This window comes from Ptychodera flava, chromosome 12, assembly GCF_041260155.1.
Source record: "Ptychodera flava strain L36383 chromosome 12, AS_Pfla_20210202, whole genome shotgun sequence".
Classification (NCBI taxonomy): Eukaryota; Metazoa; Hemichordata; class Enteropneusta; family Ptychoderidae; genus Ptychodera; species Ptychodera flava.
Window position 1 is genome coordinate 37,065,968 of NC_091939.1, and position 17,206 is coordinate 37,083,173.

The 17,206-nt window shown below is 37.1% G+C and overlaps 1 protein-coding gene across 1 annotated transcript in view; it reads left to right on the plus strand.

Annotated features, from left to right (window-relative positions):
• The window catches only part of LOC139145772 (uncharacterized), a 103,315-nt gene that overhangs the window by 43,491 nt on the left and 42,618 nt on the right, over positions 1–17,206 (plus strand). Inside the window, exon 8 of the mRNA XM_070717076.1 lies at positions 6,340–6,456. Within this exon, the coding sequence (XP_070573177.1) occupies positions 6,340–6,456 (117 nt within the window). The remainder of the gene's footprint in view (positions 1–6,339; positions 6,457–17,206) is intronic.

Genomic DNA, 17,206 nt, shown 5'->3' on the forward strand with positions numbered 1-17,206 from the left:
CAAGGACATTGACCAATGTCATAGATATGCACGTCGATTTGTTCTGTGATACGATCCAATATTGCCGCCAGGCGGCCATTTTATTACAATTTTTTCATATACAGAGCCATAACTCAGACATGTTTCAACCGATTTTATTCAATGTTGGTACAAGGACGTTGACCAATGTCATAGATATGCAGGTCGATTTGTTTTGTGATACGATCCAATATGGCCGCTAGGCAGCCATTTTATTACGATGTTTTCATGTACAGAGCCATAACTCAGACATGTTTCAACTGATTTTATTCAAAGTTTGTACAAGGAGATTGACTAATTTCATAGATATGCATGTCAGTTTGTTATGTGATATGATCCAATATGGCTGCCTCGTGGCCATTTTTTTTCCAAATTTTTATGTCAGGAACCATAACTCAGACATGTATCGAGCAAATTTATTCAAAGTTGGTACAAGGACATTGACTTATTTATACATATGTATGTCGATTGGTTTCATGAGATGGTCCAATATGGCCACATGGTAGCAATTTTGTTATGGTTGTTTAATGTCGAGAGCCATAACTCTGGCAAGTCTCAACTGATCTTATTCAAAGTTGGTACATGTAGATTGACTTACGTCATACATATACATGTTGATTAGTCCCCACTGACACCGTCCGGGGGGACTTATAGGTTTGGTCATGTCCGTGCGTCCCTGCGTGCGTGCGTCCGTGCGTGTGTCCGTCCGTCCGTTCACGCAGATATCTCAGAGATTCCTAGAGCGATTTCATTCAAACTTGATACAAGGATTACTTCATATGTCATACAGATGCACGTCAATTTGTTTTGTGATACGATCAAATATGGCTGCCAGGCGGTCATTTTAATTACGATTTTTTCATGTACAGAGCCATTACCTCAGGCATGTTTCAACCCATTTTATTCAACGTTAGTACAAGGACATTGACCAATGTCATAGATATGCACGTCAATTTGTTTTGTGATACAATCCAATATGGCCGCCAGGCGGCCATTTTATTACAATTTTTCATGTACAGAGCCATTACTCAGGTACGTTTCAACGGATTTTATTCAAAGTTGGTACAAGGTTATTGACAAATGTCATAGCTGTGCACGTCAATTTGTTTTGTGACACGATCCAAAATGGCCGCTGTGCGGCCATTTTATTAGGATTTTTTCATGTACAGAGCCATAACTCAGGCATATCTCAACCAATTTTATTCAAAGTTGGTACAAGGACATTGACCAATGTCATAGATATGCACGTCAATTTGTTTTTTGATACGATCCAATATGGCCGCCAGGCGGCCATTTTATTACGATTTTTTCATGTACAGAGGCATAACTCAGGCACATTTCAAACGATTTTATTCAAAGTTGGTACAAGGTTATTGACAAATGTCATAGCTGTGCACGTCAATTTGTTTTGTGACAAGATCCAAAATGGCCGCTGTGCGGCCATTTTATTAGGATTTTTCCATGTACAGAGCCATAATGAGGCATATCTCTACCAATTTTATTCAAAGTTGGTACAGGGACATTGACCTATGTCATACATATGCACGTCAATCCGTTTTGTGATACGATCCAATATGGCCGCCAGGCGGCCATTTTATTACGATTTTTTCATGTACAGAGCCATTACTCAGGCATGTTTCAACCGATTTTATTCAAAGTTGGTACAAGGACATTGACCAATGTCATAGATATGCACGTCAATTTGTTTTTTGACACGATCCAAAATGGTCGCTGTGCGGCCATTTTATTAGGATTTTTCCATGTACAGAGCCATAACTCAGGCATATCTCAACCAATTTTATTCAAACTTAGTACAAGGACATTGACTAATGTCATAGATATGCACGCCAATTTGTTTTGTGATACGATCCAATATGGCCACCAGGCGGCCATTTTATTACGATTTTTACATGTACAGAGCCATTACTCAGGAACGTTTCAAACGATTTTATTCAAAGTTGGTACAAGGTTATTGACAAATGTCATAGCTGTGCACGTCAATTTGTTTTGTGACACGATCCAAAATGGCCGCTGTGCGGCCATTTTATTAGGATTTTTCCATGTACAGAGCCATAACTCAGGCATATCTCAACCAATTTTATTCAAAGTTGGTACAAGGACATTGACCTATGTCATACATATGCACGTCAATCTGTTTTGTGATACGATCCAATATGGCCGCCAGGTGGCCATTTTATTACGATTTTTTCATGTACAGAGCCATTACTCAGGCACATCCGCATGTTTCAACTGATTTTATTCGAAGTTGGTACAAGGACATCGACCAGTGTCATAGCTATGCACATCAATTTGTTTTGTGATGCGATCCAATATGGCCACTGTGCGACCATTTTGTTACGATTTTTTCATTTCCTGAACCATAACTCAGACATGTATCAAGCGAATTCATTCAGAAGTATTTTTATCACAGACCTAATGAAGAGGACTCTATCCTCTCTGAGGACCTGTAATCAAAATACCCATTAACAAGTGGGGACTGTGTCATCAACAATGACTTGTTATCAAATATTTTAAAGATAAAAACACAGTAATGAAAATATAAGTCAACAGAGTATAAATACGTTAAAAGTTTAATGTTTTAACTTGTAATTCCGACGATTTTGACATACCGGCTATGCTACGCTGGCATACGTTGTACGTAGCACAGTGAAAGTCTAACTAGCCTGCTTTGCGGGCTGAAAATTGACGATATCTACAGTTATAAAATATTACGGTGCTAAACCATGCACACGAACACTTACCAGAGCTAGTCCCATGCACCTGTAGGTGTTTTCTTGTTGTAGCATAAATAACACTTCATATTTCACTTTTTTTTGCTCGAAAATCGCACCTTTCCGTGTTAAAGTAAAGGAGTTGTCGTATGTTTTATAGCACTTCTGGTTAGTATTTTCCCGTAATTCCATGCCCCCTCACAACGCAAAGGGTGTATAGTCTGGCATACTTATGTAGGTCAATTTGTTCTAAGTTTTGTGATATGATCCATTGACAATATCTTACTCCAAGGGACTTACAGATTGGGCTGTGTCAGTCTGTTTGTCCATGCAGATGTCTCAGACAATTGCCGATCAATTTATTTCAAACTTGGCACAAAGATAATAAAGTCTTGCATACCAATTTGTTTTTCGATATGATTTGCTGTGGATGCCAGTTGGTCATTTTATTTATATTTTTTTTATTTCTAAAGCCATTACTCAGACATGCCTTGATTTATTTTTACCTTCTCGTGTCTATTTATAGACAGAGAAGGTATTAGAGTTGAAAACCAATATGCTGCTGTCAAGAACTTCCGTCTGTCAAGACTTCCGTCTGTCAAGATCCGTTGACGTCATGCCATTGTGATGGGTCATATCATAAACTGGTGGGGGTGTTCATGGCTCAGGTTGAGGTGTGGGAGAACGATTTTGAGCTATGACAAAAATCAAAAGGGACTTAGCGGCATAGCCACAGTGTTAAGCCTTTCAAGGTTTCTTAGTTGACTACAATCTATTACAGACTACTGAGCTGACGTTAGGGGTACTCACTTTGTGTTTGCTCACTCTGTGAGCGCTAGTGTTTGGTACTGAGTTGCGTGGATATCCCCTCATGGCCTCACGTGATCTGGGCCTGTTGTATAATCTGCAGAGATGATCATATGCCTCCGAGTCTGAAAACTGTCATTGTGTAAGCCTGTCGGCATTTTCCTTGCATTTTTTCTCATTTAATTTTGCAAAATATCGGCGAGTACCTCAATATTTCAAGATAACCCTTTCTTCCCAATCGTTTCCTGGAGTTTCAGAGTCATATGAACGAAAATGAGTGAAAGTTTTAGACAGGAAAATCGGACGTCGGCCATGTTCAATGTTTACAGTACAATCAGAAGTTTACGTGGAGAAATTAACCAACAAACACAGGAGTGTTCATGATGCCCGCCCTCTAGAGGCAGACCCTCCTATATGAAGTACCACATTTGATGCTTGTGGAAAGGTTGACCACACAATGGAGCATTTTAACTTTTAGAAAATGACAAACTGAATAAGAAGGTATTCAGAAAATGTCAAATACTGAGGAAAAATGCGCAAATATTCAAAATAAACAGGTTAACTGATTGGTCAGCTATAAAAAACAATGAAAATGTTTATGATCAAAAGTTTTTGAGATGCGCACATTTTAACAAATACAGAAATTATTAACATTATAAATATAAGACCAAACTATTTTTTCAGGGATGGGACAGGTTGGAAATGAGGGGTGAGAGACAAAGGCTCTCCTATTGCTGCATGTGGATGCAGCCACACCATTTCATTTACAGCATACTTCACTGTGTTGTGTTCAAGTTCCATATTGTACTGACTGTCATACAAGGATAACATAAGCAAATCAAATCAAATTAGAAAAGGATCAATGCTGTTGTGTGGATTTTGCTGAACATGGCTGATATTTCGCTCTATATATTTGGTATCCAGCAAAGGCATATTTTGATGTAAAGTCAAAATTAACACTTCATTGCTGACAATATATGTTACCGTTTCTGTATGAACTTTATTTTTTTAAATTATAGAAAGTACTTCGAACAGATTAACAATTATCGTGATGTCAACCCATGATTTTACATCACAAAGACTGTAATTCTGCCAATTTTTTTTATTTTTCAGTCATTTTATAAATTTTGCACTGCACAAGATGATTGAACAAATTGCAATGTTTGAATTTGTAAACTCAAAGAATAAAAATCCTTTGGTCACAAATTAAATTATTTTTTGAAAAGAAATTTACTCTTAAACACTTTTAGCATATATTCTTTACAGGGTCATGTATTTCAAGGAAATATGCCTATTAAAAACAGTAATTTCTTCACTTTCAATTTTTTTCAATACTATGACAATTATCAGCCATGAGGTTATACAAACACAAGACCAGATAAGCGTTTTTCATCATTTCCACAGGACTCTTTGGAAAATCCATTAAAAACAGTTAAAAGTGACTGGAAATGATCACTTGGTATACATTTAATTTACAGATGCCAGGTTGTGTATTTCACATGCACTCAGGTCAGTAAGGAAGTGCATCATTACTATTTTGGACTGTTAATTCTTATTTCTGAATTGTTTAACTTTTTTACACTTTGAACTATCTTTAGGCAGTTTATACTGTAGCTTAGAATTTTTTTGATTGATGTATTTAATCATCTTTTGGGTTCTTTGGGTCCATATCCCACCTCATGCCCCTACATCATCAACTATTTACCAACAACTCCATGCCAACAACCAATTACCTGACCTGGCCACACATTAGAGAAGGTACAGCGTCATTGACGGTATTTTTAAAAACTTGGTGCAATGCCAATACACTGTGACTTATGTATGTGCATGGAATAATATCACGGTACAATCCCATGTGACTGCCAGGTGGCCCTTTTGTTCTAATTTTTATATGACTCAAGTCATTACACAGATGTGTAATAACTAGTTTTCTTTAAAAGTTTGCAACAAGGACATCACACCATGACATGCGTATGCATGTCTAATATTTTCAGCAATATAATTCAATAAAATCGCCAGGCAGTCATTTTGTTGTGTTGCTAAAATGTACACACCATCTGTGCATAGAACTTATGTACATGTATACTAAAAATTACTATTCAAGTGCCAATAGTTTGTTGTGCCACTTATATTTACTAGTGAGACACAAGGAAAGTCACTTTTGTATACATAAAAACAAAAATAGAAACATTATATTTTCTGAAAATATCTTCATGAACCTTGATCAGATCATAATATTCTTTTAGAAAAGACCAGCTTATGGCTTTGAATTTGATGTTTCTCCATTTGTTTTCAAGTGTGCTACCCACATGTAGTTTGACTTTTGCCCTAAAAAGATTTCAAAACTTACTCCCTTATAGTACCATACACGGGTTCGGTTAAAAGTTCTGACAGTATGATACTGAGTTTGTTTTTACTTAGACATAGTTCATATTAATACCGGTAGAATGAGATCAAAAATGGAAGCCCAGTGCCATAAGCTATTTTTCTTAACCCTTTGAGTGCTGTATTTTTTCCCACCAAAATTTCAGTGCAACGTTGTACCAATTTTTATGAACTTTTCTGTAATTCTTCTGATAATTTTGGACCGAATGAACACATTTCATCGGCCACAGTTTTTTATCAAAATGTTGGCAAAAATCTGACCAAAATTGACTTAGGTATATTTTATAGGGGTGACAAAAATTGACTTTGGCGATCAAAGGGTTAATGGTAACTGTATGAAAATGGAACAAATTGTGTATTTGTAATATCAGTGTTTTATTCTTTCTTTTCTTGACAGTACGCATCATGGGACCTTGCATTTCATATGATACCAATGGCTAGAATAGATCCTCAGTTCGCAAAAGACCAACTTCTGCTCTTCCTCAGGGAATGGTATCTTGCACCAAATGGACAAGTGAGTTGTATCATAGACAGTTGAAGCGAGAGGGACCTGTTTCTGTAGCCAACATCAAGGGACAGTTTGATTTACACTATTTAATCTAGGTTGTAAAGCACAATAAACAACAAGGGGGGTCTCTTTCGGTATGGAAATTTGTTGTGTTCACGATTTTACTATTCATGGCATTGACGCCATATTTGTTAAAGTTTGACTTTAATAACAAATAAAAACACGTAGACTTTGTATCAACTCTCCTCCTTTGTGAAATTATAAATCGAGGAGAAAACATGACCAAATCGTCATTTAGTCATCTGGGAATGACAAAATCCATATGATTGTAATGCATATCAAGGGTATAGGATCATTTATGGCAGGGAAGTTTAGCTGTGTCCACGATCAGTCATTCCAAGGCATCAACACCAATTGACTCAAAGCACACAACAACTTAAAACTTGTACTAACTGGATGTCTACCAGGGATAAAATATCAATCAAGCTGTAGACACTCTGAAAGAGTTATAATCATTATGGAATCAAAAACTCTTAAGCTATATTTACAATCAGTAAACAAAAGCATATACAGAATCTCGGCCGTCACAACAGACTTTGCAAAATCTGTAGTCAAACCATGCGGAAAGGTAGGTGCTACTAGGTTAACATGAAGACTTGAGTTACCCGCATCTCTTTTCAAGCTGGTAAATACATCTGAGCCCCATGAACGGGATAGCCTCACTTCATCCGGATAATAACCCGGTTTACTTCAAAGAAAATGGCCAAAATACTGCTATTTACATGTCCCTCTGGCTTCTACTGCCTATGGCTATATGCAATATGTTTTATCAATTACTACACAGCTTTGTGACCATCTACTTTTGTAAAGTCTTTCTGAGATTTTCACTCTATGCAGATGTATTTGAAGTGTAATATCATATCATTATTTCATATATGCAATTATTTTGTACATTTCTATTACATAGCAGTTTTACCTTGAAGACAACAGTAACCTTTTTGATGCTTACCCAAAGAAGAATCTAATCTTTCGCTCACCTAGGGTCCTTTAAATGCACTACAAAAACAGGTGACCCCTAATAGGCCCTCAGCTTTGATTCTGTAGCCTTCCACTTCACAGCTCTGTGGTCGATCTGCTCCAACCCTTCTGATAAAAAATTCATGCTACACACTAACACAAGAGACATTGTTTCTCAGCTTGCTATATTGATAGAGCTAAGTCCTTTTCTATTTCGTCAAGAAGGAGTGTAGAAAGTAGTTTTCTGCTTTTTTGTGCTTTTGCTCTGAGGAGTTTAAAGCATGGTTAGCAATGCTGGAGTTTTGCCTTATCCCTCTCATGGGAGCATGTGCGTTTCAGTTTTTTAAGCTCTGCTGTCAGCGACGCAACACTTATCAAATGGGCTGATTTTCCGTCATTGTCATCGTCCGTCAATCCGTCGTCCGTCAACAATTGCCTTCTCCTCTGAAACCACAAGTCTGATTGCTTAAAAATTTGATATGCAGTTTACTTGGGGTGACTTCAATTAGATTTGTTCAAATCGTGGTGAAATTTGCATATTTGTACTTTTAGGTCAATTTTTGTCATTTTTGGTCAAAAAATCTTTAAAAATCTTCTTTTTCAAAACTTTGATATTTGGTACATAGGTCCCAAGGGATGATGTTTGTTCAAATTGTGCAGAATTATGCAAATTTGTATTTTTAAGGCAATTTTTGTCATTTTTGATCAAAAATTTGTTTCACTAAAACCTCTTGTCTGACAGCTTTGATATTTGGTATATAGGTGTATAGATATGAGCAAAATGTGATCTATTCCAATTATATTTTTGAGGAAATTTTTGCCATTTTTGGTCAAAAAAAAATTCAAAAGTACTGGTCTGATAGCTTTGAAATTTGGTATACAGGTTTCTACAGATGAACTAAATGTGATATGTTGAATTATGATGAAATCTGCAATTTTGCATTCTTAGAGCAATTTTTGCCATTTTTGGTAAAAAAATTTATTTCTCAAAAAGTACTAGTCTGATAGCCCTGAAATTTGGTATACTGATTCCTATAGATGAACTTAATGTGATATGTTTAAATTATGCTGATATCTGCAATTTTGATATTTGGTATACAGGTTTATAGGGATGATCAAAATGCGATATATTCAAAATATGATAAAATCTGCAGTTTTGTATTTTTAAGGCAAATTTTGCCATTTTTTGGTCAAAAAATGTGTTTGTCTAAAGTACTCATCTGATAGCTTTGAAATTTGGTGTACAGGTTTCCTACAGATGAACTAAATGTGATATATTGAAATTATGCTGATATCTGCAATTTTGTATTTTTTGAGTAATTTTTGCCATTTTTGGTCAAAAAATTTGTTTCTTAAAAACTGCATGTCTGATAGCTTTGATATTTGGTGTACAGGTTCCAAGGGATTATTTTAATATGATATATTGAAATTATGATGAAATCTGCAATTTCAGTTTTTTGGAGGCAATTTTTGCCATTTCTGGTCAGAAAATTTGATTCTCAAAAAACTACTCATCAGATAGCTTTGGTTGACATGCTCTTAGAGATGATCTTTATGTGATATGTTCAAATTATGATGAAATCTTCAATTGTGTATTTTTGCAGCTTTTTTTGCCATTTTTTTTGCTGGCCACTGCAATGAGCTATCAAATATTTCCACCTTCTTCATCTACACATGTTGCAAAAATAGTTATTCTCTACATAACACAGCAGAGCTGTATCGGCCGCTAGGTCGTTTGTTTTTCATTTGAAGTTTTTCAAGACTTCCAACCTGGTTTTTGGTTCACTTACCCCTTTTTACCTCATATTTGGTATGTGTATATGTACCAAAGAGAGGTTATCTTATAGGGTGAATCAGTTCATTTGCATCTCATTTCTTGTCTGTGTGTATATACCAGTATATGTATGGATTTATGTCCGTTAAGATCAAAAACTCCTAAACCACAGTACCTACCATCGTAGTACTTGGTGTACAGGTGCACCCAGCGGTGGCGATGTGAATTTGTTCAAATGAACATGTCAGTGCCAAATATATGAAAATGAGGGATTGAAACTTGGTATGCAGATTCCTTTAGGTGTACTAAGTTAGGTGTGGACAAATTGGGATGAAATTTGCTTGTTTGTATTTTTTTGGTAATTTTTCAGTTTTTAGTCAAAAAATCTTTTTCTCTGAAACAGCTTCTCTGATTGCTTTGAAAGTTGGTATCCATGTTCCATGAGATGACCTCAGTAAAGTGTGTGAAAATTGTAGTGAAATTTTCATATTTGTAATTTTGGGGCAGTTTTCCCAATTTTTAGTCATAGTTTTTTTCTCAAAAAAACTACTCATCTGATAGCTTTGGTCTCCAACAAATACATTCCGTAATTCAAACTATTGATGTACGTCTTGCGAAGAAATTGGACACAAACTTGACTGGATTGACATGATACAAGACTGCACTGTATACATAGGTACGATATATCATCACTGATGTTATCTATGCGATCACACAATCTTTGTATTTCATGGACAATAAATGACAAGTTGTCTTTTATATTTACCTTGTATATATATAAAGTCACTGAGGTAGAAACAAATCTTTGGACTCCATCAAAAAAGATGAAAAGCTTCCAGAAATATGATCATCAGGCCAGACAATGGAATGTACTGTATAAGGTTTGAAGCTATGCTTTTACGCAGTTCATTTCGAGATTGCTAAAACTCCATTGTTTCATTTGAATAATTACTCCAAACCCCCAAAGTTGCACTTCAGCATGGCAAAGTTTAACCCTTTCACCCCCAGTTCCCTGTATACAGGTCCAACTTTACCATAGAAAACAATGGATTTGGGACAAACCATGGTGGTGAAAGGGTTAAAGTGGCACTCCCACTTGGTAACATTTTTAAAACACATTGTTTTAATGCCAACGATCAATATTTGACGTGGCGACTGCGCGCCGATCGTGAGATATCGATAAAAACATGTCCTCAAAAAAGTAAAAGTTTGAATTCCGGTGGCCCACCTAAATTCAGCTTCAGAACATCAAACGTTTGGCACTGGGGCCATTGTCAACTATAGATAATACGGCTAGTTTTTCAATCGGGTTCGAACCCACAACATACGGCATCAGTCGCCTAGCGGAGAGGCCACAGAGAGAACAGCTCGGCTAAATCTCCACTCCCAAAAAGGAGTGGTTCAATAGCCGGCTAAGTTGTTACATTTTTCTGACTGAGACCACTCCACACGTTGTAGAGTTTGTGAAGTACTCAAACACGCATGCTCACTATCACACACCGCACATACAAACTTTATCGAGGCGAAGAAATGAATTTCATCGCTTTAACTGGGCGAACGATAACCTCGGGGACAATTCTGTCCACCAGCAGAGTTACCAACCCAGGATAGAAAATACGGCTAGTTTTCAAAGTATCGCCCAAAAAGCTTTTCTTTTTTAGCCTCATTATCATTTCCGTATCGTTTCCGCATCGCCCAACCCCAATCCAAGGCCACAGAGAGAACCGCTCGGCTAAATCTCCACTCCCAAAAAGGAGTGGTTCAATAGCCGGCTAAGTTGTTACATTTTTCTGACTGAGACCGCTCCACACGTTGTAGAGTTTGTGAAGCACTCACACACGCATGCTCACTATTACACATCGCACATACAAACTTTATCGAGGCGAAGAAACAAATTTTATCGCTTTAACTGGGCGAACGATAACCTCGGGGACAATTCTGTCCACCAGCAGAGTTACCAACCCAGGATAGAAAATACGGCTAGTTTTCAAAGTATCGCTCAAAAAGCTTTGCTTTTTTAGCCTCATTATCGTTTTGATATCGTTTCCGCATCGCCCAACCCCAATCCAACATCGCTCACTCGGTTGTTTCGTATCGTTTCCACATTGTTTCCGTATCGTTTCCATATCGTTTCACTAGCGCATCGCCTCATTCCCGCCCATAAAAGGTGTGTCCTTTCATTTTAAACTTGCATCGCATCGAACAATTAAAAGAACGATACGTGAACGATTTATTTTTGCAATATTCGCAATTGCAAAAATCGTGAACTTTTGACGTTGCAACCATGCATAATCGCTCACCATGCTCACTGCTAATTTAAACGACCTTTTGCCATGACCTCTCTCAACAGCTGAGCAGGCCTTCTGTGTCATGTTCTTTTCTCAACAACGATATTTAGAAATGCGGAGACATGGCACAGGGCATTTTTAGCTCACATTTGGTTATACCAATGTCAGTTTATCGTATAAGCTGAAGTCGATGGCGTCTGTATGTATGTGTGTATGTATGTATGTATGTATGTACAGTATGTCCGTCAACATCAAAAACACGCAAACCGCTGCACTTGTCAGCTTGGTATTTGGTGTGTGGATGCATCCTGGGCTATAGATGGGATTTTGTTCAAATGAAGTCTGCATTGCCAAAATTATGCAAATGAGCTTACAAAATGTGGAAATGGTCAAAAATTAATATCTCGAGAACCACTGTTTTGATTGATTTGAAAATTTGTGTGAACCTTATACAGTTTTATGAATATTGTGAAGATATCCTTAATTATGTATTTTTGCTGAATTTTTTGGTGATTTTTCTCATTTTCGGTAAAAATTCTTCTACTCTGAAACCGCCGGCCCAATCACTCTCAAATTTGAGTTGGATCTTTGTGAGGGTGTTACTCTTCTAATTTGTTGAAATTATGATAAAATTAGGAAAATTACTATTTTGGAGCAATTTTGTCATTTTTGGTCAAAAAATCTTAAACAGTATTTTCTTTTTAAAACCTCTGGACAGACAGCTTTTATATTTTGTACACAGACGTACAGACATGACAATAGTCAGATATGTGGAAATTGTCCTGAAATATACAAATTTGTATTTTTAAGACAATATTGTCATTTTTGGTCAAGAAAACTTGTTCTCAAAATTATTTGTTATTATTATTATTATTATTTATTATAGCTTTGTAATTTGGTATAAAGCCCCCAGGGATGTTATTCGATAAATTTTCTGCTCAAAGTGTTGGGAAACCCCCAAATTTGTATATGTTAGGTAATTTTCTCAGTTTGTGACCTTAAATGACCTACACCAACCCAGGATATGTTGTGAGACAGTTTCGAAGGCTGTGAACATAATTTTGTCATATTTGGTATCAATTTGTAGGAAATTTTGATCTAGAAAAGAAAGCTGAGGTGAATTTTTTCATTGCAGACCAATTTTTGCAACTTTTGTATGTAGACATACAAGGACTGATGAGAAATTTGGATCCAGGATAATTCCAGATGTTGTAATCACCGCCCACAGTGGAAGGCATTTCACTACCTGTAACTAACTTAAGTGCTGTTTACATTAGAATGATAACACTGATAGCATTAATTAAAAACTCCCCAAGGTTGTAAATACATTTCCTGTCATCTGGCGTTTTGTAATACGGAGGGATGGAACATTTGATATTCAGGAGGGGGTACGGTCCAGAAGATTGATGAGGTAGCATTACTTTTTACCAGATCCCTTGTCCATGTTTTTAACCACTTCCACCTTTTCTTTTTATCAAGCCTTCTCCGTCTATTTTTTGTTGTGGACATGTGCTTATGTATTTAAGATCTGCTTGTCCCATTGCTATAGAAGTTGATATGCATATTTCTAAAGATGACCTCCAGTACCTAAGTTGGAGACCTTATTTGCCTTTGTCATTCTTGTTTTTCCTGGTTTAAATATTTCTCAAATGGACCAATTCAAACCAAATGTGAGCACACTGTCCTTGAAGGTATTTTTGTAAGATGTTAGAAGCAATAGTTTTGTCAAAAGTTCTGAAAAAAAAAATCAGAGCACATTTTCACTTGGGGTCGACACGAGGTTGCGGCCATGTCGATCGACTCAATTTCTGCCTGGCTGCACAGAACTCAAAGACATCGGATATGAGCATGAAAAATCGATTTCATTTCGTCAAAAGTCAGCGAAAATTGAGAATAGAGACAAAATTTCATCTAGTTGAAGGTAAATGATCGGTTAATCATCATGAATTTGAACGTCTCAGACGATGTGGGTACGTGATTTAGAGTGATCGGCGCAGCGTGACATATGTAGGCCTACTCAGATTTATATCGTATTCGCACGGTGCGATAGTTTGCCTAAAATTAATTTTATTTTTGATGGATAATTGGTTGCGGACTGTAACTCTATAGTATGAATTGCGTAGCAATTTTTGAAACACTTGGAAGTTCCCGCTATCAGACTGTTATCAATGTGTTGTGACTAAAGGTCACAGACTTCCTTCTACGTCATAATTTATTTACGTCAATCGGGTTTAAAGGTCACTGTGTAAAGTGTTAGGAGAATTCATGGCGGCATCACCGTATGTGTTAAACTAGTATATGATACACTGCAGTTATTATTTTAGCAATTCTCCTTACTTTGTACGTCCAGGTTTTTCTTGTGCGCTTTCACGGACAAACATGTATTTACGCGTAAAAATACTAATTTCAGTCATATAAAATGGTCATCCGGGCCGCATACAATACCGCACATTTCTGGGTTTCTAGTCAGCGGAAAAGTTGTCCCACATCATTTTTTACCTTCTCGTGTCTATTTATAGACAGAGAAGGTATTAGAGTTGAAAACCAATATGCTGCTGTCAAGAACTTCTGTCTGTCAAGACTTCCGTCTGTCAAGATCCGTTGACGTCATGCCATTGTGATGGGTCATATCATAAACTGGTGGGGGTGTTCATGGCTCAGGTTGAGGTGTGGGAGAATGATTTTGAGCTATGACAAAAATCAAAAGGGACTTAGCGGCATAGCCACAGTGTTAAGCCTTTCTCCAAGGTTTCTTAGTTGACTACAATCTATTACAGACTACTGAGCTGACATTAGGGGTACTCACTTTGTGTTTGCTCACTCTGTGAGCGCTAGTGTTTGGTACTGAGTTGCGTGGATATCCACTCATGGCCTCACGTGATCTGAGCCTGTTGCATAATCTGCAGAGATGATCATATGCCTCCGAGTCTGAAAACTGTCATTGTGTAAGCCTGTCGGCATTTTCCTTGCATTTTTTCTCATTTAATTTTGCAAAATATCGGCGAGTACCTCAATATTTCAAGATAACCCTTTCTTCCCAATCGTTTCCTGGAGTTTCAGAGTCATATGAACGAAAATGAGTGAAAGTTTTAGACAGGAAAATCGGACGTCGGCCATGTTCAATGTTTACAGTACAATCAGAAGTTTACGTGGAGGAATTAACCAACAAACACAGGAGTGTTCATGATGCCCGCCTCTAGAGGCAGACCCTCCTATATGAAGTACCACATTTGATGCTTGTGGAAAGCTTGACCACACAATGGAGCATTTAAACTTTTAGAAAATGACAAACTGAATAAAAAGGTATTCAGAAAATGTCAAATACTGAGGAAAAATGCGCAAATATTCAAAATAAACAGGTTAACTGATTGGTCAGCTATAAAAAACAATGGAAATTTTTATGATCAAAAGTTTTTGAGATGCGCACATTTTAACAAATACAGAAATTATTAACATTATAAATATAAGACCAAACTATTTTTTCAGGGATGGGACAGGTTGGAAATGAGGGGTGAGAGACAAAGGCACACCTATTGCTGCATGTGGATGCAGCCACACCATTTCATTTACAGCATACTTATTCACTGTGTTGTGTTCAAGTTCCATATTGTACTGACTGTCATACAAGGATAACATAAGCAAATCAAATCAAATTAGAAAAGGATCAATGCTGTTGTGTGGATTTTGCTGAACATGGCTGATATTTCGCCCTATATATTTGGTATCCAGCAAAGGCATATTTTGATGTAAAGTCAAAATTAACACTACATTGCTGACAATATATTTTACCGTTTCTGCATGAATTTTTCTTTTTTAAATTATAGTATATTAGTACTTCAAACAGATTAACAGTTATCGTGATGTCAACCCATAATTTTACATCACAAAGACTGTAATTCTGCCAATTTTTTTTTGTTTTTCAGTCATTTTATAAATTTTGCACTGCACAAGATGATTGAAAAAATTGCAATGTTTGAATTTGTAAACTCAAAGAATAAAAATCCTTTGGTCACAAATTAAATTATTTTTTGAAAAGAAATTTACTCTTAAACACTTTTAGCATATATTCCTTACACGGTCATGTATTTCAAGGAAAATATGCCTATTAAAAACAGTAATTTCTTCACTTTCAATTTTTTTTTCAATACTATGACAATTATCAGCCATCATCAGGTTATACAAACACAAGACCAGATAAGCGTTTTTCATCATTTCCACAGGACTCTTTGGAAAATCCATTAAAAACAGTTAAAAGTGACTGGAAATGATCACTTGGTATACATTTAATTTACAGATGCCAGGTTGTGTATTTCACATGCACTCAGGTCAGTAAGGAAGTGCGTCATTACTATTTTGGACTGTTAATTCTTATTTCTGAATTATTTAACTTTTTTCCACATTGAACTATCTTTAGGCAGTTTATACTGTAGCTTAGAATTTTTTTGATTGATGTATTTAATCATCTTTTGGGTTCTTTGGGTCCATATCCCACCTCATGCCCCTACATCATCAACTATTTACCAACAACTCCATGCCAACAACCAATTACCTGACCTGGCCACACATTAGAGAAGGTACAGCGTCATTGACGGTATTTTTGACACTTGTCTCATCGGGCAACCGGCCGGTACTGGTGTTTCAGTTGCAGTTGCCCGAACGCGACTTCCACTTGCAACCGTTAATGTCTGTCCCTGGCAGAGTGCTATCTTGTTACAAAAATGTTCGCCAAAAGAACGGTATACAAACTTCATATCAAATAAAAGCAATTTGCAAAAGTAGCGAATTATCATCGCAATATGTTTCAACTTTGTTCCCATTTTTGTGTGTTGAAGCAACATTTCATGAATGGACAATGTCGGACACATGTATTTGATCTTTCATTTTGTATACCTTTTCTCTCAAAAACATCGGCAATGCCAGGCGGTGAAATTTCCGAAGACGGCAACTTTGCTGTTGCATTTTTAAGTGAATATGCTGTGGCCAATTGGGACCATGAAATTGACTTGATACGATGCAGCGGCGATGTAAGGCTGATACGATGCGGCAGCGATGCAAGGCTGATACAGAGGCGGTAATGAAACGATATAGAAAATAAACAAACTGAGGCGACAGCGATAATGAGGCCATGTCAGAAACGATATGGAGGCGATCTAGCGGTGATACGGAGACGATCTGAGGCAAAGGTTTATGCCATACTTTATCTGTAAGCTATGGAGTACGAGTCTACGCTAACGCTGCTGTATGCCACAGTATCGCTCGCGTCGGTGATCGGTCATGCCCCGTTGGGGAAAGCCGAGTCTTACTGACTCGGAGAAAAAACAGGAAACAAAGTCTGCTGATTCCACCAGAATTCGCATAGGTGACTGGCACAGATACGTGCAGTAGATACTAAGTGGCCGCCGCGTGGTATGCGCGCATACCATGCGGCGGCCGCTATGTATCGAACCACGCGTACCTGTGTGGCAGACGACAAAATGTGGTCATCAGAAGCGGCTAATATTTTACACGTAAAAACTGATATCTATGTGGTATTGGTTAAAAATATAATAGAACTGACTGAGAATAATAAAAATGACAAAAACTAATTTACCTGAAGTGAAGGCATAATGCTGTATGTAAAGTCTTCACAGTGGGAGGTAAAATTGCATCGTTCGAACTTATTATGGACTCCCTAGAA